The sequence below is a fragment of the Pholis gunnellus genome (assembly GCF_910591455.1).
Source record: "Pholis gunnellus genome assembly, chromosome: 12".
Taxonomy (NCBI): domain Eukaryota; kingdom Metazoa; phylum Chordata; class Actinopteri; order Perciformes; family Pholidae; genus Pholis; species Pholis gunnellus.
In genome coordinates this window covers 5,264,999-5,292,508 of record NC_136539.1, presented here as the reverse complement: position 1 = coordinate 5,292,508, position 27,510 = coordinate 5,264,999, and the positions used below count along the sequence as shown (strand labels likewise).

General features: G+C 42.7%; 1 protein-coding gene across 1 annotated transcript; it reads right to left on the bottom strand.

Annotated features, from left to right (window-relative positions):
• Positions 1 to 446: 446 nt before the first annotated feature.
• On the bottom strand, positions 447 to 26,638 carry cerkl (CERK like autophagy regulator; the record flags this gene model as incomplete). The annotated part of the gene is made up of 14 exons (XM_079169761.1): positions 447 to 525; positions 1,054 to 1,250; positions 2,858 to 2,954; positions 3,084 to 3,192; positions 3,299 to 3,324; positions 3,427 to 3,474; positions 3,861 to 4,038; positions 7,544 to 7,618; positions 7,749 to 7,879; positions 9,597 to 9,660; positions 10,620 to 10,751; positions 19,065 to 19,295; positions 26,024 to 26,127; positions 26,439 to 26,638. 14 exons carry the CDS (start codon positions 26,636 to 26,638, stop codon positions 447 to 449), a joined length of 1,671 nt encoding a protein of 556 aa, XP_079025887.1.
• Between the last annotated feature and the right edge of the window lie 872 nt (positions 26,639 to 27,510).

Genomic DNA, 27,510 nt, shown 5'->3' with positions numbered 1-27,510 from the left:
ACAAACATTATTATTATTTCATCACAGTTTTGGATTATATGAACTATTTTTAGCTCACACGTTTATAGTTTCAACTACAGCTGATTCTTTGCTCTCTGCAGCGGAAACAGAAATTGTTCATGAAAAAACAAAATGAAAAATGTAATAAAAAAAAGATCACAATAATATGAATAGAAGCGCTGGTGATTAAAATGTAAACATGAATGTTCATCCTCAGGTCAGGTCTAGAGGTGTGAACCCTGTGAAGCAGGTCAAAGGTCAAAGGTCAAAGCTGCAGTAATCAATCAGAAAGCTGCAATGCTCTGTCGCTACTTTGACGTGTTTTTGCTACTTTTAATCAAACTTCTACGTAAGTTCACATCGCCATGGAAACAGTAATGACCTAGAGAGGGCACTGCTCAGTCAGTGTGGTTACCATGGCGATGTGTCTCCGTCCTCCGCCGGCCTCAGATGCAGCTGCAGGAGACGGTCGACTCGGCCTCGTTCACCTCCTCCCCGTACAGAGTGATGAGCTGCGGGTGGACCCTGAACGCACCACGTAAACACACACACACACACACACACACACACACACGATTTAATGAATGTATAACTGGTATAGATTAGCAGCCGTGGCTCTGACGCTGGTGTTGTGTTGAGTCTGTGAGAGTCACCAAACCTCACAGGTCTGTAGCTGAGATCTAAATGAAGGTTGAGTTCAAGATCGCTGTGGTCCGAGCGAGGGCGTAGGAAGTAGGGGGCATGGAACGAGGAAAGGACCCCGGCCCCACACCCCGAATATACACCATCGACTCCATCACATGATGGTCGATGTCTCTAGTTACGTTTTAGTTTAGCTTCAATTGACAGACAGAAATGTGAACACGTCACTATGGATATTTTTGGGGAAATCGTGAAACTTTTCCCTTTTTTCTGACCAAACAAATAATCAATTAATTAATATGATTGTTGGCAGGTCAATTAGTATTCAAATGAATAATTCGCTGCGCCCCTGTTTCACTCAGCATAATAAATCATAATAATATGATAATAAATTATATTTATGACGCATACCTGATGAGCACTTCGTTAGCAATCTCCACCAGCTCTCCATCGATGTTCCAGGGGAAGACGGCGCCCTCTGATTGGATGATGGGCGAGGTTTTGGACTCGCCCTCTTCCTCACTCTCCTCCTCTGACCAGCCAATCAGAGAGCGGGGGCAAATCCTCACCGCTGACACGACTTGCGTCTCCACGAATGAGAAGCTGAACTGCAGACAGACAATCAGACACAGAGAGTGTGTGTGTGTGTGTGTGTGTGTGTATGTGTGTGTGTGTGTGTGTGTGTGTGTGTGTGTCTTCACAGGTCAAAGGTCAGCTAAAGAGGATAGAAAGCTGGTTAAAAAGCTTGATTATCTGGAGGAGTGACTGGGTTTGTTTCCTATCCGCTGTCCTTTAGGTCTCTGGTGTAACACCATGAAGCTCCAACAGGGGGCAGCAAAGACCAGCAGACAGACAGACAGCAGGCTGTCGCCCTTTGTCCTGTCTCCGGTCTTCTCCTCAGGTTTGCTCTTTGTTTATTAAAATAAAGCTGATAGTTTTTAAAGTCTGTTTTTTTGTGGTGGAATGTCAGTAACTTCATTTACTACAGTACTTAAGTACAAATTTGAGGTTATATATACTTTATATTTCCATTTTGTGGCACCTTATACTTCTATTCCACTATATTTCTCAGCGAAATGTTCTTTAGACTCCACTATGTTAGTTTGATAAAACATGAAGAACTTTTCAAATGTGATATTTGCTGTGTATATGCTATGGTGTCTAGCTTAAATGAGTGATTAATTATTCAGTGACAATTTTTCATGCAAAAACGCGAAGCACCTCATGGTTTTAGCTTCTTAATTATGATCATTTGCAGCTTTTTTTTAATTTAAATTAGAATAAACTAAATCATTTTGAGGTTTGTACTGTAGGTCAGACTCGACAACGGTAAAGGTCTCATTAATCAGCTCTTGGTAATAACGGCGGACAGTTCTCACTCTTTCAATCCGTAATCCAGATAATAATTAGTTGCAGCCTGATATAAAATAAAATGAGCTCCACCTCAACAGACTACGGCAGTAAAATGCTGCGTAACGGCCGTCTTGTTGTGTTTGACTGTGAGCTGTCCGTCTCTTCACCTGGATGGAGGCGAACAGGATGTAGGTCAGCGAGTAAACAGCCTGTTTACTCCGGAGGACGGGGAATGCCACGCTCTCAGTATATTTAGTAAGTGGGTTAGTGTGCGATCGCACAGGCCAGGCCAGGCCGAACCAGGCTAATCCACTCACCAATAACTAGTTTGTTTATTTTTATCTCTTTGAGAGGTGGAGGCTTAAGGACGGCGATGTCAGGAGTGACACAACACAGCCCGCATTAGGGATGAGTTCAGACAGCTGGCTCCATTTTGGATCCGCTTCCCGGGCGGCAAAATACCTGGAATTGTCAAACCAGGTAGCGGCATCTAATTTTAGCCGACTGTTGCTAGTTTAAAGTAAAGAGCTTGTCTAGTTAATGAGGTGGTCTCTACAGGTGGTGTCTACAACACCAAACACTGTACAACCACGAGTGGATGGTGTTTTATTTATTTTAAAGTGTTTAAACCAACAGAGTGTTGATCTCTAGAGAATTGATCCGCTGATCACCTCACAGCAGTTTGAACCGGCAATAACTGACTGACAGTTGAACTTGTCACCAAATAGTTGCTTACAGATCAGGCTGTTATAGAGAAACATTACCACTCATTTAGAGTCGCGTGGTGTCGTAGTACTCGAGATCAGCTTTGGTCTCTTTGAGAGTACAGACTGAGAGGATGTTGATTGACAGCTGCTCTCACCTGTCCACTAGAGCTGCTGTATCTCTTCAGATGTTTGATGAACTCTGACCTGGAAGTGTTTCCCACTGCGATCAATGCCGCGCTGCCATTTGCCACACTGTCACAAACAGGGAGTGGAAAAGTACGTTCAGGAGCAGAAACACGGTGACATAAACCTGCGGTGCGTTCGAGGTCACAACACGGCTAACTTTAACGATCCCGGAAGGATTAACTGCTCGTCAGGTACCTGGTGTTGGGAGCCAGTCCTCGGGGTGCGTGTGGACTCAGACAGGGGATGGACATGATGCTGATGCTTAGATACAGGCCCTGATTAGTGGTCCAAGACTCCTCCCCTTCTGTACCGACCAATCACAGAAAGAAAATCTGTACATTTAAACTGGGTCGATGGAGCGGGAAATCTGAACCAGCTGTTTTTTAATCTCCTGTCCTGATTGGTCTCACCTGACTCTGGGTCCTGGTCCTGGTCTCTGAGAAAAGAGATCTAATTTAGTTTTGAACATCAAAGACAGCTTTGTTTAAAGAGTGTGTGTGTGTGTGTGTGTGTGTGTGTGTGTGTGTGTGTTTCTCACCTGTTTGACTTCTTCGCTGGTAGAAAAGACAGTTGACAGTCTTCTGGTCTGAGGGAGACAGAAGAGAAAACAAGGAATGAGGAACCAGAGTAAGAGCTGTGTGAGGGTTTAGACACAGTGGTGCTAAAAGCTAGCATCAGCATGCTAACAATGATGAGGCAAACATGTTTACCATGTTCTCCATCTTGGTTTAGCCTGTTAGCATGCTAACATTTAAAGAGGACATAAATGTCTGGCAAAAATGTCTTGGCCATTTGTATCCAATACCAAATCCAATACGCCGCTAGCATGGCTGAAGTGTCCTTTTTAATATTTTAAATTGTGGTGACATTTTATTCAAATCTGAATTCAAGTCAGTGACAATTATAATATCCAAAATCACCATTTTGTTGTAGTGGTCTTAACGTGTGTGTGTGTGTATGTGTGTGAGTGACCTCAGCCTCGCCAGCGTCTTCACGAGAGCGTACTCTCGCCTCCGTGACGACGGCATCCACCTCTTCTTCTCCGCCCGCGCTAAGCTCCGCCCACCGAAGCCGAACATGGCGGAGAACCCGAAACACACCAACTGACCGAGAGACGAGAAGCTGCACATGTCCACCTGCTGCAGGTGACCTGCACACCGACAGAGGGGGAAGAAACACAGATGAAAGATTATTTTTAAATTATTAATACGTATTAGGAAAATTTAGGACCCTCCACACACACACATACACACACACACAGCCTGTAAGAAGGCCAAGTGGTCGTATGGTGAGAAGCTCATTAATATTCATGAGAAGCAGCACAGAAAGAGGTCAGGAGTGTGTGTGTAATATCTATAAACCTCAGAGGAATCACATTGCAGTAGAGTGACCAGTCTCTGGTTGTTATTGCTCCAGTTTGACCAACCTGGCTTCATATCTTTATATTAGTCCAGTCTCTGAGGCAGCACAATGCAAAGGACATTTACAGCAGATTTAGGACAGATGTGTCTCAGTGAAAGAGATTAAAAGACAATCTGTTCCTTTTAAAGGGCACTTATCATGAAAAACTCCGGTTCCGGTTCTTGATCACATACATCTGGGTATCTAGAGTGCTGACCAACCCTCAAACTGTGCAGAAAGACAACCCAGTCATGTTTGTGTGGGCTGTGGATCAGAAAACATGTGATTCAACACACCGTTCAGATGTGGCTCCCCTTCCTCTGCCTCATGCATCATGGTCCAGTTAGAGTCAAATAGACCATAACGCAGAGTATGCTTTAGGGCGGGCTTACTGTGATTGACAGGACGTTGCCTCTACCTGAGCAGTATTCAGTGTCTCTGCGTCACTCCTCCACATTCCACATATGGTAACTTTTGTTCTTTGGTTGTGAAAAAAACAACATGGCAGCGGCCATAATCCAAGAACGCAACGGCGAAATGGCGGAACTCAAGGCTTCATAACCACAGACCAATGGTGACGTCACGATGACTACGTCCACTTCTTATACAGTCTGTGGTTCAGACAGACAGGAGGAGAAAAATAATATGTTTTTTAAACATTACAGCATGTGAACATGTTCCAGTAGAAACCCAAAATACAAGTTTAAACCTGGAAATGAGCATGTTATGTCCCCTTTTAATGTTTTCCAAAGCAGGAAGATGTTTCTGACTTGAAATCTTGAAATTCTCTTTTAAAAGGAATAATCCCTCAACAACAACAGACGGTATTTTTTAGCGTCTGACACAAAGCAGCGGACAGTGTGTTGTTACATCGCTGTGTTTTTATGTGGCACCTTCCCGCAGGTTTGTGAGGAAATATGGATGTTTATATGTGCTTTAGAAAGTGACCACCTTCAGACAATCAAAAAATAACATTTTATTCTTCTTTGTTCTCTCTAACGCCAGACCCTCTCTCCATTCCCTCTCTTCATTCCCTCTCTCCAGTCACTCTCTCCCTCTCTTGTTGAGCCGGAGAACAGCAACCCTTTAAATGCTATAAGAACAGAAACATCATGAAACCTGAGCTGATGAAGGCCAAGATTTGACTGAAAACTAAATTCAGCAAGTTGACATATTACTATGATTTGTTCACTGTTTATTTACACACAGCCTTTTAGGTGTTGTACTAAAATATAATTTACTTCATTGACCTTATTTCACCATTAAGACCATTCAGTAAGATGCTCTACAGTCCACACACACACACACACACACACACACACACACACACACACACACACACACACACACACACACACACACACACACACACACACACACACACACACACACACACACCATCTGGCCACATACCTGCTGTAACCTACTGAACTGCTCTCTGCCCACCTGTCTGTCTGCCTGAATGCCTGTCTGTCTCTCAGGATAGCATTTGATTTCCTCTCCATATGGCATGTTGTCTGTGTGTGTGTGTGTGTGTGTGTGTGTCTGTGTGTGTGTGTGACGGTCAGTCTCACAGTCAGTGTGTCAGTGAGATCAAACCTGCAGCGCTCCTGCAGAGCTGTAACCAATGTTCATTTTGGCCAGCAAGTAAAAAATATACTGGAGAGTTTGATTTACAAAAAACATGACTGATCTTAATTGAATACTTTGGCCTGCTCTGTTTTGTATGGGCTTCCTTTTTGGTTTACCCAATGAAGTGACTTCATGGATGGCACATAACCAACTGTAAAATGGTGAATTGTCATATTAGAAATGTGACATTTTTTGACATGTTAATTACTGCGCGTTAGAGGTGCTGGTAGGTGGATTACATTACATTTGGAGAGAGCCAGGCTAGCTGCTTCCCCCTGTTTCCAGTCTTTATGTTAAGCTACGCTAACTGGCTGCTGGCTGTAGCTTCATTCGCACCGTACAGACAGGAGAGGCACGCTGCGATGTGCTGCCAGTTACAGCTCAGGTATGTTGTGTCGTGAACACACCTGAACCCCTACGTGTCTGTGGGAACAGCTTCCTGCCTGGGAACTTCAACTGTTTTCTATTGTTCAGGAGTTAGTCTCATTTGTGCCACTGAATACTCCCATCTGTCACACACACTCACAAGACCTAACGAGCCGCCAGTCATTCAAACACAGCAGCTTGTCCCGCTGCCAGCTGATTAGTCGGCAGGTTTACCTGAGAGGTGAAGGGGGCGGGGCTACAGTGAGCAGCGCAAACCTGTGATTTAGAGTTAAACTGATCTTTGCTGTTAGACATCTGTCTGTGTGCCGTCTCCACAGTCCAGCCACACAGTCTGTGCGTCTGTTTGTTCTCAAACAATCTGAGTGACCATCAGCCAATCACGGCAAAGCTAAGCAAGAACACAAGCTCCTGATTGGCCCCCTGTGAGTTGTTTGAAGTAATGTAAATCGTAACCATGATGGGGAGGAGACTTTAGACCTAGAACAGGTAGACTCACACCAGGATAACATGAGTATAGATCTATAACAGGCAGAAACTATGAAGGACGATAGATCTGTAATAGGTAGAACGCACCCAGAACAATGTCCAAAGAAGCAAAACCCATCAGGGATTATTAGTAGATCATTCTAGAACAGGTAGACCCCACTGAGTAACAGCGACTATAGATCTAAACTAAAGTAGACCTGACAGGGAATGGTGTGACAATAGATATAGAACAAGTTGAACCCAGTCAATACGATGTGTCTACAGATCTAGAACAGGTAGAACCCACAAAGGACGATGTGATGGTAGATTTAGAAAAGGTAGAAGCCACCCAGTACAATACAAACAGACTCACAACAGACAGAACCGACCCAGAATGTGACTGTAAATCTATTACAGGTAGAACCCACCAACCCGGCTATAAAGCTAGAAGAGGTATATGCCACCCAGGAGAACACAACGTTTGATGTAGAAAAGGTACAATCCACCTAGGAAGAACCAAAAGAGCCAGCAGGCAGAGTCCAACCAAGACGACAAAAGTCTAAACATAGAACAGGTAGAACCTACCCTGGAACCCATGGCTATAGATGTAGAACAGGTAAACCCAACAGGTAAACGTAACAGACACACAACAGGTAGAACTTACCAAGACCAATGTGATTATAGATCTAGAACAAGTAGAACCCACCGTAGCTAATGTGACCATAGACCTAGGATGTTGTACCTACAGAAGTAGAATCGGTAGAACCTACCCAGGACGATGTGCAGGGCTGCAGTGACTGGATCTCTGACTCCGTGAACAGAACAAGAAACCACGTCTGTAGAACCTGTAACGATGGACAAACAGACAGTTTTTTAAACACCCCGTCTGGCAGGTTCTGACGTGGATAGATGTGTTTCTGCCCAATGTTGGTCTACAGTGTTTGGATCTATATGAGGACGTGTCCTCTCTCTCACCAGCAGGAATGATTCCAAGTGGCAGCACTGATTTCACTGGTTTCTCTGGAGAATCAGCATCCAGCTGAGCTCTGAGGACCAGAGCGTGACACACCTCCGCCACCGACCCGTCCCCACCAACACACACCACCCTGACAGACAGGTGGAGTCAAACAAATGGTTTGTGTCTCTGTAGAGCTGTCTCACTCATCCATTAGATCCAAATAAAACAATGGAATATTATTGTGTATTTGAAGACATTTTTTAACTTTGGATGGCGAACAGTTAATCCATAGACAGTGAACGCTATATGTTTGGTATCCTCAAGCTCATGTTCATCCAGAAGGGGGCATGGCTTCTCCATAGGACCATTAATGAATATTTCCTAACTGACAATAGAACTCAATAGGGCTGGGTATCAATACTCTTTTAGTACCGACCAAAATGTGTCTGTAGTTCCAAGGATCCAAAGCTGTTCAGTACGTAATGCTGGAGCTGTTTTTCACATTCGTAATCTTTTTTACTTGAACATCCCAATCTAAATACAAATTAGACTATTTTTTATTTAGACAAAAACACATTTAGCATTTGAAAATGTTGGCTTCTTTTGAATATATATATATATATATATATCAGATTAAGTTATCAATAAAGTGAAGTGTAGTTAAGGCATACGTGCTAAAACTTAGGTATGGAACACAATAAAAGTCTAGTGGATTGTTGTACTTTGAGACAGTCCAAAACATAGACAGGAAGTACAAAACTCATTCAACTTAAATAATTATAGAAGGCTACTTTTTTATATTTCAAGTCTTTAACCAGAATTGAAAAAATTGCACTCGCAGTGAAAATCAGATTGAAATATATCAAAACAAACTGAAATATTTACAGGTCTGGTCAAAGTGAACACGATGAGTTTCAATTTGAAAGGCATCAATAACTGTTGGGTGTGTATACACTTGATGCCATGTCCTCTGATGTTTCGTCTCGGAATTTACCTTTGTATATGTATATATATATATATATATATATATCATATTATTACATCAAATATTTAATTGTAATAATAATAATTATTATTATCATTAGTAGTGGTAGAGGTGGTAGAGGTAAGAGACAATAATGATCATCATTTCATCATCGTTTTGACAGATTCGTCCATGTTTTCAGGAGCTCATTAAAAAGCGAGAAGGCTCATCTTCAGAGTTCGTGTTTCCAGTAAATGTGAAGTAAACAGACTCCGCCTCCTCCTCCTGTGTGTGGGATTACCTGAAGCTCCGGTCGCCACGGTGACAGCCAGCCTAATTGGCAAATGTAGGTTTCAACCAAATCCTCACCAGAGCAGCCACACACACACACACAGCAGCAGCTAGCTTAGCAACGCCGAGCTAATCTACTCTAAGCACATTAAGCTTTGAGGGCTGAGCACAAAAGCTGCTTACACACACACACACACACACACACACATAGAAGGACCATCAAAGATAGTGATGATGAGAGTTTGATCAGTGTTTTTGTGCTTTTAGTTATTGTCTTGTGTTATCTTTCTCAGTAACAAACATCTAAATATTATTTAGATGTTTCATTTTGATTTCATTAGTGAGGTTAGCTGAGTTAGCAGTTGCAGTTTGACCTCACCTGTGTGTGTGTGTGTGTGTGTGTGTGTGTGTGTGTGTGTATGTGTGTGTGTGTGTGTGTGTGTGTGTGTGAGCATCACGATCTAACTTGGTGGAAGAATAACATCAGAATGTCAGAATAAATACCCATTCATGCAAACTTCACCACAACAAATTGAATTAATAAAATCTGGCATATTCACAGCCAAGTAATCAATTTAAAATCACAGGAGAGAGACAAGGGACAACTAACCCATCATATTCATCCAGCTTGCATTCCTTCATCACTGACAGAGCATGACCTTTCCGTTCTGTCACTGGAGAGAGAGAGACAGACAGAGAGACAGACAGACAGAGAGAGAGACAGACAGAGAGACAGACAGACAGAGAGACAGAGAGACAGGAGGAGAGAGGGGGAAACAGATGGAGAGACATTGAGATGGACAGAGATGTGTTCATATATGTGTGTGGTCACAAGGACACACGCATGTGTTCGATGGCTGCCAAAAAAAAAAGTGGGACAACGGATATCACACCATCTGCTTAGAGGAGTGGAGAAGATATGAGGAGGAGGAGAGGAGAGCGGTGGAGAGGAAACCAGGATGAAAAGAGGAGAGGAGAAGAAGGTGGAGGAGGAAAAAAGGAGAAAAGATGAGATAAAGGGAGGAAACAACAAGAGGAGAGGAGTAGAGGAAAGGAAAAGAGGAGAAAAGAAGTGGAGATAAAACAAGAAAAGAAGAGGATAAGGAAAGGAGACAAGGAGAGGGAACAAGAGAGGAGATAAGAAAAAACAAAGAGAAAAGAGGAGACAAGGATGGAAACAAGATAGGAGAGGAGACAAGGAAAGGAGAGAAAGTAAGAGAGGAGAGAAGAGGAGAAGGAGAGGAGAGAAGAGGAGGCAAGGAGAGGAGAGGAGCAGGTTGTCTCCCTGTCACAACAGATGGGCTAGGCTCCACCCCCTGTATCAGGTTACCTAGCGACCAGAGACTGCCATTAACTCTGACCTTTGGACCTCCTCCACACACACACACAAACACACACTCACACGCACACGCACACACACACACTTCACATCATCTTCTCTAATATCAATAAAGAAGGAGGGATTGTTACAAGTATTAAAACTACTGCGACAGCTCTGCTGCACGTACACATTATTGTATGACAATGCAAATGAGGTGTGACATCATCCAATAATCAGGTATTAATAACAATAATAATCACTATTTTTCTTCATAAAAGATGATCAGCAGATAAATAAAGTGGGTGGACTGACCAGTGATGTCAGTGCGGACGTCGGCCATCTTGAAGAGCGGAGCCACATGTTCTCTGTAGATGTGAACGGCCTCCTTCTTGTGGCTGCTGGGGTTGATGAACACCTTTAGATACCTGGGACGACTGCTGGACTCTGCGCACACGCGCACACGCGCACACACACACACACACACACACACACACACACACACGTAACGTTGTACGGTTTTCAGCCTTGCCAGTGGTCCGTCCACCACTTGGGTTCAGAATGAAAAATCTCAACGATTGCAGTGGGAGTCACCAGAGGCCCCACAATACGATGTTATCACGATATTTAAGAGGTTAAGTAACGATACAATATTATTGCTATTTTAAACATTCTGCAATAATGCTTAGTATTGCGATATCAAATTTTGCGATTAATTACCTTTTTGCAAATTAGGCAGTTCATCAACATCAGTTTTATCTAATAATTCAAATGATTAGGAAGTAAATGATTGTATCTGTATTGGTAAAAAAATCTTGGTATTCTTGGTCATTTAAATAATGTATTATTATTATTATTGCTACTTAGAGCTATTGTTAGAAAGTTAAACCTCTCCAATATCTATTAATGTCGCTTTGAAAACATCTCCTTAAAAAGACGGGATTTATTCAAGTTTCTCACCAGAACTACATTTTACAAGATTATATTTGAACACATCATGATAACTTTATAATGCTCATTTTTACCAAATCAAGCTTGAACGCGCCACAATATAACTTTACGGCCTTGCTCCGTTGTTAATAACAACAGTTATTGCTGTCAACATTACCAGCATTACCAGCATTACCAGCTCTCCTCCTGAAGATTTCAACACGCATTTGTTGTTCACAATCTATAGAAAGCATTAATACCAATTTCGAGATTGCATATTTTTACTCAAACTAAGCCGATGAAGTGCAACTTTTTCACACTAAGATGTTTCAACTTTGTATTTAATCCGTGGTTCACATGACTTCCTGGTAATTTTCTATCCAAAATGCTCCCACATTGCTGATTTATGCCAAGTTATGGCCAAATTGGTTAATCCCCACATTCCTAATTGCAATATTAAAAGTTTGTATCATAAAAGATGGATACTTGCTGAACTGAGATGGTGAATGTCGTATTCCTGCTAAACATCACTATGCTAGCATTATCAGTGTTAGCATGCTGACGTTAGCATTTAGCTCAAAGCGCAGGCGTATCTAAATACAGCCTCATAGCGCCATTAGCACGGCTAGCCTCCTCGGATGTGTCTGGGACATTTAAAAAAGGAGTGAAAGATGTTCCTTCTCAATTTGCCAGAATTTCTAGCTTCTCAATTGTGAAGATGTGTTGCTTTTCATTATTTTATACCAATGTAAACTTAATATCTTGAGGTTTTGGACGGTTGCTTTGTCCCTCTAGTCATGTAAATCCAAAAGCTAAACTAGCAAAAGTCTGGATGATGAGTTGTAGATTGTGCTACTGTGATACCGTTCTAACGCTGCAGAGGTCTGTTTGATGCAAAATATTCAGCATATCGTTTTCATCCCCAACACTAGTAGACAGTGTGAGCGTGAGTGTGTGCGGTTACATGGTATCGTCTCCAAACTACAGTCACAAACACACACACCCCTGACCCCCTGTACAGCTCATCATTAGGCAGATTTAGAGGCCACATTATAAATCCCCATAGACCCGCACAGATCAATACACACACACACACACACACACACACACACACACACACACACACACACACACACACACACACACACACACACACACACACACACACACACACACACACACACACACACACACACACAGGCTCCATTATCCAGATCATTACTATAATCTGTTCCCAGAAGGCTGTGACCTCGCCCTGTTAATGACCCACACTTGCATGCACACAGTGCACACCTCCTGCCATCACTCATACCCCACGGCTCTGACCAGGTTTCTCAGGAGTTCCCGTGAGGAGTTACTCAACACCCCCCCACCCACCCCCACCTCTCGCTCTCTCTTCTCTCTACTGGACCCCCACCATTAACAGAAGTTCCACCCCTTTGGTGCCCCTCCCCCCAAAAATGTAGACCCGACCCCACCATTAACCAACACGATTCCACTACAGCATTTATAGAACTTCCATTCCTACCCTGGTTTATGAGTGTCACCTCGTTGAGAATGATGATAATAGGAGCCAAGGTGGCAATGGCCCTTGGGACTCTAACAACCCAACTTGGACGGGGTCCCGAGGCAGCACTAGGAGCCAGGGTGTCACTAGGACCCAATTAGCCCTTCATGACCAACCTGTTCCGTGCACTATGAAACCAGAGTCTCTTATCTCCTGAACTAAAAGTCCCTTTTGTACATTGCTGTTTGCATTTCCTCCGCATCTGAAGAGCCATGACGATTATGCAAATAGGGCCGAGGACTGATATAGTGTTGATCTTTGTATTTACTCTTTACTGTGACCCTGTTGTTTGAGCGGATGTTATGAATGAATGTAAACTAGAGATGGAAAGGAGACTGAAAGCAGCTGTCTCCATGGTGGACGATCTGGTAAGCTCTATCGACCCTCCCTCTTTGTCTCTCTACATAACATTGTTTCCACATTGTTTCCATATTGTTTCTAAAATGAATTAGTCCAGAAATCCCATCAGAATATCATGAAAAAAAAGATGCTTCTTCAGAATCAAAGTAATCTAGTGATACTTGTCTGAACCTCCATGAGTAATTTGCACAAACACGAACAGCTAATAGCTAATTCGGCATACATTTAATGGTGCCAATTTGGCCAAATGTGAACCAATACAGACTTTTTACAGGAAGTATAATGTTTGTATAAGCAGATTAATAACCATGGCGTCGATGACAAAAATATAAAAATTATGTCACTAAAGAAAATAAGGATTCAGACGCCGGAACTGGGTCTCTCTGTCTCTCTCTCTCTCTCTCTAAGTGATTGATGCACTCGCTCTCACTCACACACACACACTCACACATAGTCTCATAGGAAATGAGGTCATTCCATTTGTTGATTTGTTTCTAAGAAGAAAGGCAGACAGAAAGGTACATGTGAAGAGATCAAGTATCCATCAGATCATCTCCTAACCTCGGCCAGCGGCAGGTTGCCATGGCGCTGCTACAACGTTACCATGGTAAACAATCCCAGTGTTGAGGACTGAAGAGTGAAGCTGCTGCTTGTTGTTGACAAAAACAGATTATATCTTGATGCAGACTCCACCGAAGGTCAGCGGACAGAAGTAATCAAATACATGTAAACAACGTTTACTCAGAGGATTACAGTGAAAAGATGTTTTATAGACACAAGACTTAAAGCTAGGGGGAGTAATGTATTTGTTGTATTTTTAGAAAATAATCATTACGTGCTGACAGCAATTAAAAAAATCAAAGGCTGTGACAAAAAAAATGAAAAGAATCTGGTATCCGTGGCTGTCACAGAACTGTAATAAGCTGGGCCAAACATCAACCGGATGGTTTGTTACTCAGAACCATCAGAGAGGTTGATGGTTCTGAGTAACAAACCATCCGGTCGGTCAGGTTAGTTTTATGCGCAAATTACAAAAAAGGCGCATAAAACTGAGAGGAACAGGTGGATGGAACAGGTATTTTTATATTATTGTAATCCAAAGTATTGGACAAATTCTGACCTGATGGTATGAGATGTTCAGGGATCACCAACGTTATTTTTTATAATTCACCCTGAAGGGGACATGAATGTCTGTACCAAATTTTTCTGGCAATCCATCCAATAGTCCAAGACATTTCACCGCAAATTATAAACATTAACCTGCTACTGGATGAGGAAAAGACAGGGGATCACCAAAGATGGTTGGATTCATCCTCTGGGTACCATGAATGTTTGAACAGAATGTCAAGCCTATTAGAGGTTGAGATATTTCTGTCTGGACCAAAGCCGTAGACTGACTGACTGTTTGAGTTGCCAGGTTGCATCAAAAGCAGTGTGCAAAGGAAAGGGGGTATCAAAGGGTTGGACATCTGATACCCTCTGCATATTGATTGGGTGGGTTACTCTATGAGTGTGTGCTGCTGTGCAATAAAGTTTGTGTCCTGACAAACTAATAAAGCCTTCAACCTGAATATGAAGGAGGCATTAAAGAGAGAGACCGGTTTCTCTCCTCGTGTCACTATGGAGACACTCGCTGACTTCTCGGAGGCACCAGTTAATATGTAACAGAGACACACACGGCCATAAAGCAGTTCATACAGTCCTCCTCTTCATGTTAAAAGAGACAAACTAGAAGAAGACAGCAATCATTGGATGTGCTCGCTGTGTCTTCGGTAGTAAAACCCGCAGTTAAATCAATTACTGTGATTCTGTGTTTTTTACAAGGAGAAGTCTAAATTAGAACTGAAATGATTAGTCGATTGGCAGCTGTTTTAATAATCAAACAGTTGTTTGTCATTGTTCAAGAAAAATAATTATATAGTTCCAGCTTCTCCATTGTGAGCAATTGTTGCTTTTCTCAGTTTTGTATCATTGTAAACTGAGTAACTTTGGGTTTCGGACTGTTGGTCAGACAAAGCAAGACATTTGAAGAAGGCTTACGGGAAATTGTGATTCATTTTCTATTTTCTATTTTTTTATAGACCAATAGATTAATCAAGGAAAAAAAACACAATAATATCATGATGTCAAACCAAAAATGAAAAACTCGTATTATAAAGTTGTATTTTTTCTTTGCGTCTGTTGGGTGTTGATGTTTACTGGCCACTAGGAAGTAGTTCAGATCGCCGAGTTCCCTTTTGGATCTGGTTCATTATGGAGTTCTTCTATCGACGGAACAGGCTTCTGATTTTTAGCCCACTGTGCCTGTTGCTCATCACGTTGCATTGTGGGTAATGTATAACAGCAGCAGCAGTCTCAACACAATTACAACAAAAACTGTGTTTCTGCCTTCTAGGCCAAGAAGGTGGTTAGAACTCTTAGAGTTGGAGATATTTTAGCTTTTAGTTGACATTATTGAAATATATACTGTATATAGATACCGATATAAGAGAAATGAAGAGATTTGGATTTGATGAAATGCTACTGACCCACATCCCTACTGGCCACACAGTGTGTTGATGGCGTCACTTTGACCTTAAGACACCTTACAGTACCCCCAGCTCGACCAGCGCCACCTCCCTCTGATTTCACTTTGTCACGCTGAACTCAAACTAACAGCTCTGTAAGCGAGCGGAAAACTGACGTTGGATTGACAAGACAATTGATCTGGGAGGAGTCGCTACGGCCGCTGGTGGCCCGGGCCAGCTCCGTCTGGCCATCCTGTGAGCTCCGCCGCTGGCCTGTCAGTCTGTTGTGCTGTTTAAACAACTGCAGTCAATCCATCCCGCCATCCTGACTGCATGTATGGAGGCAGACTCTATACAGCAACGCTGCCGGCCTTTTGTCACTCTGACTGCCATTCACTCTCCGCGCGGCGTTCTGCAGCTGCTTCACACAGCAAACGACGCTCTGGAAACAGAGAAGTGTCTCGTTCTCCGCTCACCATTGTGCTGCTGAATGTTTTCGGACCTGAGGGTTAAGAAGTGGCGGAGGTGTCGGTGTCAGTGGAGGGACTGCCCGCTCCGCGACGCCACGATTTCGCACAACAATGCGCTTTTCACACTGACCCCTGGCTGGAAAATAGGCTTAATGTCCGCACCGCAGCAGAGCGGCCGACTGTTTACCTTCCTCACACACACACACAGACACGCACACACACAGGGTCCTGTAAAGTCACAAAAGCCGTCACAGCTTGATGTGCGGTGTGACCACGCGAGCTGACACGCGACCTGTGAGCCATTCATGTGTGTGTGAGTGAGCGCGCGAGTGTGAGGCCAAAGACGACACACTTAAAAAGAAGTTGCGGCTTGGCTGCAGGGCCTCATGGGTAATCCGGTTTGACGAACGGGCAGACGGGGCAGACAGACAGGTGACCAGCAATAACGTGTCACACCGATGCCATGGTGACGAGACGACGGTCGCGCCAAATTTATGGATGGCTTGTAACGTCTCTGTTGCAGTGGACATAGGAAAAAAAAACGGAATGTAAAGCGTGTTTTGTGTGAGTTAAATCCATACACACAGCACTCTAACATTTCTATTGTGTGTTCAGTGTCAGCCGGGCGACGCCCACTGCGGTGCACCTGGGAAACCACCGCCTGGGAACTTTGGTAGCAGCAACGTCCAGAACTTGATTTAACTGTCAGGAGGTGGTTGACGCACAAGTTGCCTGAATTCATGCAACCCATGTTGCTTAGTTTAGCTTACTTTCAGCTGAGAGAAAAATCACATTTTTAAAACGCACAAGCTGTAAAAACAACACTGACTTATTATCACCTTTTAAAGTTGTTAGCAAGAAGCGGCCTATTTGCACCTATTTCTTCCAGAAGAGACACGGAGCCACATTAGCATTCAATTGAAATCATGTTTGTATCCACCTGATGAATTAAAGTCCAATATTCACGTTCTTTTTAAAAACTAGCTCATCAGCTGGTGAACGCTCCACTTTCTTCGCTCTGTCTGTCTGACATGTGGTGCTGAGCAGGTAGTGTGGCGTGGTTGTTGTTACAGAGAAAGAGAGAGTGATGAGAGTGAAACAAAACAGGAAAGTTTCAGGCCGAAAAACAAAAAAACAGAAAGATCCTTGAATGCTCAGAACGGGAACTGCATAGCGGTGATAATGCGCTGTGGGTTTGTTTCTATGAGTGGAGTGATGTCTTTCACATGACATAAAGGCACAAGAAGATGTCAGAAGGTGTCATCGTGTGATAGTTTACTAAATGTCAATCTATAATGTTACCTTTAGCGAGCAAACAAAGATGCTTTTGTATTGATTGAAGATCCTCCAGTTGGTTTTTTTATGTTGTAACTCAGTAGATCTCATGTCTGTAGTTTTTCCCACTTTGATGTAGAAAAACCTGGATTTAAGGTTCTGACGTCAAAACCATCCAACAGCTTTGGGATGAACTAGAACACCGACTGTGAGCCAGACCTCATCAGAGTAGGACCTCATTAGTGCTCTTGTGGCTGACTGGGAGCAAATCCCTGCTGGCGGAAAGTCTGACACCAGTAGTTTAAAAGCAGATTAATGGCCACGTTTTTTTGGAATGACACGTTCAGCTCATCACACACACAGGTGCCATATTTGAACGTCCACATACGTTTGGCCTTCTGATGTACGTTAGCGGAGGTTTTCGTCATGAGCTAAAGTGAATGGGACACGCGTACGTGTTTAGCTAATCTCTCTTTCAGACAACATGATTCAATTGCTGACAGAACGATACTGAGTACTGCAGAACGTATGTGTGTGTGTGTGTGTGTGTGTGTGTGTGTGTGTGTGTGTGTGTGTGTGTGTGTGTGTGTGTGTGTGTGTGTGTGTGTGTAATCAGAGTCTATTTGTTCTGGTGGATTAGCAGATTGGCTCAACTGTCTGATGGAACTGTGACCCGCCTCATTTAACTGAGTGACAAACGGGCTGATAGAAAACAAGTGAAATTATAATCCGAGCAGCTCGCACCACGACTAATGTAAACCTGGTTTATACAGTTTGAAAGTTTGTCTTTCCTTTCATGACACTGGAGGCCGTCTGTAGAGATGAAGGTGACTTTGATTTATATCCCCGGGCATCACAGGTGCCTCTTTTCCACTGCTGTCCATTGGAAAAGAAAACAGGTCCGGACTGGCTAGCTAGCCGGATGCTAACCAGAGTTGATGTTAATCACATGCTAAACTGCACACTACGATGTCAGCTCCGCTTCACTTGAACAGGATGGTCTGCAGTCCTCTGAGGGGCACTTGAAGGACCGTACCACATTTCATGGCAATCCGTCCAACAGCGGTCAAGATATTTTACTAAAAACCCAAAATGTCAACGTCGCGGCGGCACTCGCATTAAAATTCATCATCTGGGAATAAAGACTGCACAAAGTTTGATTGCAATCGATCCATCCAGCAGCTGTTGCACAGTTACAAATCTGATATGATTCAATATTAAATAGATTTAACCACAGTGCATTGATTGTCACGAATATATCGGTATCGTTTCAATATCACATCATTAGACTGGGTATCTATGTGAATACTTAACTCTGTCCGTCTACAGGGACAAAGACAGGTAGTGTTTATTATAACAGTCTTATTCCTCAGCAGTGTGTGTAATCATCTTACAGTATGACGCTCATAGAAGTGCTGAGTCATGTTTCCAGTGTATCTCAGCTCTTATGTAACACAGAAAAGCTGACGATCTCACAGTCGGCCTGGATTTGTTTTTCTCAATGAGTCCATCACGTTGACAGAGACTCCGTGGGGGGCCAAGGAGGCTCTGTTAAACGGATGTAGACCACATCAAGGGCTTAAAGAGGGTTCACTTTTCTCATCTGTTGAAAATGAATACGCTTGTGACCATCTGAACTTGTGTGTGTTACCTGTGAGCAGCTCCTTCAGGGTGTTGTACCAGGTTTGTGTGTGTTCTGCGGAGGCATTGTGGAGGTGCAGCGTCTCCTCCTCTAGCCTCCTCCCCCTCCTCCGGCAGCAGAAGAGGGCCACGCCGAGCACGGGGCCCCCCGACTGCTGGCCCGCCGCTCGCCGCCGCTTCACCTTCACCGCGAACACGTCGCGCAGCAGCAGCACGCCAGGCTGCAGCACGCACGCCTCAGCTGCAGGGAGAGAGAGGTGGGGTCAACACGCAGCACCTGAACACAACACGCGAATAACTTCACTAATAATACCAAAAGTAAACAGCGCCGACTTAATGTGATGTCTGTGAACACCCATATTATTAGTAATAATACAAAATAAATCATTACTTAAGAGTGGATAACATCTGTTTACTGCAAAGAGGAGGTGTTCACATTATTTTCGTACTGGTTCCTCTGTGTTCACATAACATAATATCATTAACCTTATTAATCACTAATCCAATGATCAGCAGAACCTACAGTACAGCAGCACCTGTCAATCAGTCAGCGTGACCAGGGAGAAATGCTGAAATCTGATTGGTCCGTGTCAGATTAATCATCCGATCCTGTGAGGATAATGTCAGAGGAGCTCAGACAGTATACTCAGAGTTACATAACTAACACACACACACACACACACACACACACACACACGTATATCCATGAGACAGTGTCACAGTGTACTGTTGCCAGTTTGCCCCAGTGGTCGACGGTGGTACTGCAACTAATAGCTTCTGTAACTCAATGCAACTCAACTACAAGCGTTGCTGGTACTCATGTCATCGTGATTTGGTTTCATGAATCCATAAAAATCTTCCACTTTTCTGTCGTAATCTCTGCTGTAAACGTCTTCTTTTCCTGAATTTGAACATCTGAAGCGAGCCACACAACATACTGCTGAGGCTCTGGTACGACAATATAATCTTGTTTCAAAACATTTACTTTTCTGTTCTTCTTTTCTCTTTTCTAACATTGTAAACTGAATACATTTGAGTTTTCGATGGTCTGACAAAGTGAGACATAATCACATCAGTTTGGACACTTTTCACTATTTTCTGATATATTATTAATAAATGATTAGTCAAGAAAGTAAGCGCCAGATTGCTTGATGATGGCAATAATCATAAATTAGTTGCACCACTGCACCATTGAAGATCTAAAGAGCTTCACAGCAGGTGGACAAACATCTGTACATGAAAAAACAAACTCCTTAACGAGACATTAATCCACTTTAATCATCAGAAATATTCAAATCCCTCCAGATTTTTGGGGGAATTATTTATTATCTGTCCAGATTTAAACCTCTTATATTTGACCTCCCCGCTATAGAGCCGTCACTTTATATTTTAAATTACTGCTATAGTTCAAATGAATTCATGTGACCATTGTATGACCATTCAATGAACAGCTATGGAGGCATTTTATTTGTTATTATATTTAATGATTTTTAAATCTATCCATTCTATTGTAATCTAAACTATTGTTCAACACCTTCTTTATTTGGATTTTGCTGTAATTATGGGTCAAGGCAGTAGTTTAAAAACGACCTCATTAAGCATTTTCTTGTGTCAAAAATTAACAATTGATTGTTAACACGTACAACAATAAAAAATGTGCACCCCTACAACAAACATGTAGTCAAAAAAACACACATCACCTTTAAATATACAACAGCGCTGAGTACAAACAAGTTGCTCTTAAGACGGTGACAAATCCTTCACTTCCTCTACAGAACATATGATGAACTGAGACAATAATAAAATAAAACCAAACAAACAATCCAACACCTGCAACAGTATGAAATACACAGCAAACAGCTTATACGCACTCAGAGAGGACAGATCCATCAGAGACAGATTATATATGATGATAGCTGATTAACTCCCCCTCTCTGTGATATATCCTCCTGCTGTTACCAAATACCAAAAAGCCCAAACCACCCGCAGAGGCCAGCGTCCATATGTCAGGGTCACAGTGTGTATGGCCGTGGTCTGTCTGCTGTTTGCTGCTGAGCAGGTAGTCCACAAACGGCTTCTCAGAGCTTGTTTAGTATTGTATAATATTGGGTATCTGGCCACTCCGAGTCCTGTCTGATACTACATTCACTTCAATTATTGAATATGAATTTGACACATTTAAATAACAGTCAAACTGACGTGAGGCGATCCAGAGAGCAGAAGTATCACACTGCAGCAGGAACGCTTGGCCACTCGGATTGTGCCGTGTTGTTACAGAGTGAAGCGCCTTCCCTCACAAAAGATCTTTGGCTGAGTGCAGACACACAAGCTTCATTCTGGCCTGCTATAAAGTTTATTTTATTTTCAATTTATTTGTAAAGCCCCAAATCACAAATTTGCCTCAAAGGGCTTTACAATTTGTACAGAATATGACATCCTATGTCCTTAGACCCTCGCATTGGAAAAGGAAAAATGAAATGAAACCTTTGGTAAGGAACAGAATTAACAGGAGAAGATGCTCCTACCGCTCTCTGCTAATGGTGACCAGAGTTACACACTCTCATAGTGAAATGCTTCACTGCAGCGCCTGGCCTTATTCAGAGCAGCGCTACAACATTGGCAGGTTGAGGTGAACAAAACACAGAAAGAGTTCAGTATAGAAAGAGTGGATTTTGATCTATTCAGTATTTTAGCTGACCCATTAAAATAAAACCACATCAGTCTCTAATCCGTTGTTTTCTGAAATGTACGTCGCTGTTCATCTCAATAAAGAAAATAGAAGTAAAAGAAAATAAATTGAAAGAGAGAGAGAGAGAGACAGATTTTCCATCCACCCCAATAGAGATGACACTGATCTGGGTTGATGGAACCCACTGAGTTTGTGCTCTCTCTCACACACACACACACACACACACACACAATTGCCTGTCACAGGTAGCGTGTTGGTTGGTACCAGATGGAGATGAGTTTCCCATCATGCCCTCACCGACCCACTGTGCAAACACAATGACATTCAAACACACACACTTATATATATATATATATATATATATATATATATATATATATATATATATATATATATATATATGTACACACTAATAATAACTGGATAAATATGTACAATTGGGATGTCCCCACAACACACACACACACACACATGCACACACAGTGGCAGTCCAGTGTCATGGTGACCAGGCCATGTGGCTCACTGTGGGGAGTTATGGATCATACATAGTTCACACACACACACACACACACACACACACACACACACAGACACACACACACTGAGACTGAGGCTGCAGCGCTGCAGCACTCCTCCAGTGTTGCTGTAACATTGATCATGTAAACTGCTCTAGCGCTCTGATATTGTAAATTGATTGTAAAGTGATCAGTTTGTTCACACTTCTTAGTAACCCTCCAGAGATACTTCACTGCCTGTAGGAATTCTCAGTTTTCAACCCAGAGAGTCTCCCAATTCCAAACTAATGCTTAATCTGGGTGTTTCTTAATGTGTAGAGAAATTGTGAAGTGGTTAAGTTTAATAAATACATAAAAAATGCAGCTGTTTTTTTAATGTGCTGTTGATGGACATGATTGTCCCACAATGCACTGCACAAAGGAGACTGGGGTGCTTAAAACAAATTGCAGATGATGGTTTGAGATTGGTTTGTGATTTAAGTACATGTTTATTGACAATGGCAAGTGTGGCATTCCCCTAAGTAACATCATCAATGTTCAATATCCTCAACATAGAAATACAGGACATTCCTGGATAACGGAACGATCACAGGTTTATGTTCTGACCACCAGTTCAAATGATTTCATTTACCCAAATTTCTCCTCCCACTTCAAAACTTTGTTGAAATCCATCTGCAAGTATATTCCATTCATTCATGATAATACAAAACAGTAACGTACTTTGATTCATCAATACCTGAGTCTGTGTGTCTGTCTGTCTGTCTGTCTGTCTGTGTGTCTGTGTATCTGTCTGTCTGTCTGTGTGTCTGTCTGTCTGTCTGTCTGTCTGTCTGTCTGTCTGTCTGTCTGTCTGTGTGTCTGTGTGTCTGTCTGTCTGTCTGTCTGTCTGTCTGTCTGTCTGTCTGTCTGTGTGTCTGTCTGTCTGTCTGTCTGTCTGTCTGTCTGTCTGTCTGTCTGTCTGTCTGTGTGTCTGTGTGTCTGTCTGTCTGTCTGTGTGTCTGTCTGTCTGTGTGTCTGTCTGTCTGTCTGTGTGTCTGTCTGTCTGTGTGTCTGTGTGTCTGTCTGTCTGTCTGTGTGTCTGTCAGGGAGACCTGAGCAGTCAGTCAGTCAGACAGACAGGCTGCTGCTGGCTGCTGGGGGAAATGGGATGAATTCATGTGTACAAATAAACAACAGCAGCTGATCCATTTATATAGAAATATCTAATCAACACACACACAGCATGCTGACAGGCTGACTGTGTGCGTGTGTGTGTGAGAGTGTGTGTGTTAATCTCCTCACACTGAGAGACTCTAATAACCCCCCACGGGCTGAACCAACTGCTCTATACTACTGCCAACACACACACACACACACACACATACACATACAGTGTTGGCTTAATGACATTAGCTTGGATAAAATACAGCAAAACAGATTGGCTTCAACCACACACACACACACACACTGTATTTACACCTTCATCCTCCTCCACTAAGGAGTTCTGTCTGAATGGATTTAAACTACAAACAATCACAAAATATATTGCCAAAATTATCAAAACAATACCACAATATACCACAATGACACCAAAATATTACCGAAATATCAGCACAACGTGACTACACCAGAGACTGTGTTAGGGCCGGGCAATTGATCAAGGTCATATTGATATTCTGAAGTGACACTAGGAATCATCTTACATGTTGGGTATCGTAATATGACATAAGTGTTGTCTTTTCCTGCATTTCAGTACCGTGATGTCATGAACACACCAGACTGCTCTGGCTCTTGCTTTCACCCACTTAGTCACTGTAGCCACATTACTGAAGATTATCTCATGTATATATTTCGTGAAAGCACCAATAGTCTGCACTACAATATCGTGACATTTACATTTTCTCCATATGGTCCAGCCCTGGACTGTGTCATCCTAAAGAGGATCAGCCCTAGTCTTAGTTGTGTTCAGTTTTAGCAAGCTGGAGATGTAGCTAGCTTGCTATCGAGCTTCTGCCACTATCCTGCTCACAGGAGAAGGGATCTTCTGATGCTGCGATCAGAGCTGTGTGAGACCAGCGTGGCTGAGGTGAGTGGATGATGGGGTGTGGTGGTCCTGTACCTGCAGTCAGTCCAGGTAGAAGCTGAGATAGACTAAATAAAGAAGAGACTCATGTAACAATGCATTCTTCTCTGAGCTGATTCTGAATCGGTTCACAGATTCCTAAAAATCAATTTTTCTGTAGCTTGATAATGACATTATGTTATCAGTCATTCACTGCTCCTCATAGTGACTTTTTGTGTTTCAGCAGGTAGAAAGTGCTCCGACTTCATTCCTTTTGTCTTTTAACATCACTGTCTGAACTGGAAGATGTGCAGATTAATTGTTATTTACATAGTGGTACATCAGTTCTATCAGAGCTCAGTTCTGGGATCAGCTGGTCATATTACTGTTACAATAACCGTGGTTTAGAATGTGTTTTAATACAATAAGTGCTGTCCATTCAAAACGCATGTCTTCACACAATATGTCTCGTTTGGTCTCATTACACCGTTACTCACAGCCCAGTGTTCCATGACACCGGCTCATTCATGTGTAACTGATCAGTACAAACTTCATAATTAACAAAAGAAATGATTCATTAAATAGTTGAATGCATTGTGGATTGTATGAATTGTAATTCAAGTTGAGCTTCTAGACCAACAAAACAAAAATCAGCTGGTAAAGTGAAGAAAATAATGTTCATAACTAAACAACCTGCAGCATCGTACTGATTTGTTTCACGTTTTTTTAATGTACACCATTGGATTGTGTAAAGGGGGGCTTTTACTTGCAACACAACCTGAGCACCTTGTAAGCTAGTTAGCGCTGTGGGTAACTTTATGCCAAAGATGGTATTTTTATTCTAATGTCTGTGCCGGTGCCAGGTCACAGATGTGATTAAATATAAATAAATAAAAGTATGCTAGGCTGTGTGAACCAATCAGGACTGCCACTTTCCCCTTTGACTACTTTACAATAGTTAACTCTATAGTGAGCAAAGAAAGTGAAAGTTCAGCCTCAGATCACATTTTGCACCATCACTGATGGGTGTAGTGTTGCATCTCTCAGCGACGCATTGCATTGTGGGATCATGGCATACATTTAACACTCAACTAAAATAACCCAAATCAAATGGTGGACGGTAAATATTGTGCACTATACAACAGATATGGATTGATTTCTGACAAAGTCTGAGACGTCATCTTTAAGGATTGGATATTAAAAATTAAATAGCTTAATAAAAAACAAAAAAAGGTCAAGTCTATTGTGAATCACCCAGACACTCAGTTCAGCCGGTGAAGCACAGAACTCCAGAACACAGAGATCATGAAATGTTCAGAAGTAGCTGTTTGAGTGATTTGACGTCACACAGCTAAGTTTAAAACAGCCAGAAAGTCACCAAAGTCACCAAAACTGAAGGATGTAACACCAACAACCTCATAACCCAAGTAATACTGTGTGTGTGTGTGTGTGTGTGTGTGTGTGTGTGTGTGTGTGTGTGTGTGTGTGTGTGTGTGTGTGTGTGTGTGTGTGTGTGTGTGTTAGTATGTCCAGATGTCCTGTTTCAGGTGGTCTCAACATGACAGAACTTCTCCATTACAGCACCAGCTGCCTCGACACACACACACACACACACACACACACACACACACACACACACACACACACACACAGTCTGCCTGTCTGTCTGACATCAACAGGACTACTGTGACCACCACGACAGCTCTGTCACCGTGGTAACTGACCTGTGGGGGTCTCCGGGATGATGGGGATCCACGTCAGCCTGGTTCTGGTGAGCAGGACGTCGTGACTCTTCTTCCCCAGTTTGAAGATCCCACGCAGCACGACACTGATGCACACACAAAACACAAGTACAAGTACAGTTTATGTGAAACAGTCAGAGTCTGGATATTTAGTCGTTTACACATATTTATGAACGAGTCAATTCAATATTCTGAAAGGATCCATTGTTTTAGATTTACTTTGGTAACGTTTTGACTGTGGGGCTTTTACTTTCAAAGAGTTGTGTGATGGTTGACTTTAACTGATTTAAGCGTTTCTTTCGTTTGACTCATCAGTTTGTTGTGTGAACCAATCAGAGAGCTCTCTGCTCTGTGTAGGAACCCTGAATCTGAAGGAACCCTCAGAACAAACACTCACCTGTTCTCATCTTCCTCCTCCTCCTCTTCCTCCTCCACCTGCTCGTCCTCCCGCTTCTCCTCTTCCTTCTTCTTCTCCTCCTCCTCCTCCTTCTCCTCCTCCTCCTTCTTCTTCTTCTTCTTCGCGCTTCGTTTCTCTTTCTTCTTCTTCTTCGTGCTGTCTCTCTGCTCTCCCTGGAGCTCCTCCTCAGGCTCTGACATGTTTACCGGTTTAACCGAAGAACAAACAAACAAACTCGCTTGTGATTTAGTTCCTCCTTGGTAAACACGCGGTGAGCTTATCGCCACTGACGGGTTGTGTTGTATTTCCGGGGTGTCGTCGCTATGGAGACGCGGGGAGCAGCTTTACCGGACTACCTCGGGCACGCGGGAGATCCACCGGTGTCTAAAAGGCACGCGCGCGCTCCCGCGTTCATCCAAGCGGGAGTGCGCACACTGTAAGTAGTCACTATAGCACGAACGAGGCACTTCTCCATAACTGATTAGGTGTTCGCAGCTGTGGGCTCAGCAAGTACATTAAATAGGTTTACTTGTAGGTCTATTTTACTTCAGCATTTCCAATGTATGCTACTTTAAAGACTGCTTTTACTACACATTTTAATATATGCATTTATCATCAGTGGAAGGGGTATTCAGATCTTTTACTCAAGTAAAAGTACCAATACCACAGTGTAAAAATTGGCTAATCTAGTACAAGTACACTGCATTCAAAATGTAAGTAACAGTAGTATCAGAAAAATATGGTCTTTTTAATACGCTACAAATGTAAAAGTAGCCTACTCGTAATGCAGAATGACCCTTTTAGAATAAGAAATATTTTTAAAATGTAATTATTGATAGATAAATGTAGGCTACATATATTTAAGGGGCTGATAAAGGACGGGCTGCTACAGCTTCTGGTCTTTGAATCAGTAAGTTGCCAGGTTGGATTGAGGGTTGCCAGTTTGAGTGTGACTGTTGCTGCTTTCTGTCTGAGGTCACGTTCAATCAGTTTTATTTCACGAAAGACAAAAACGTTCTAGTCAGCTGTTCCTCTGCGGGGAGCCAGCAGGATTTTAGCCGGCTTTACAAAA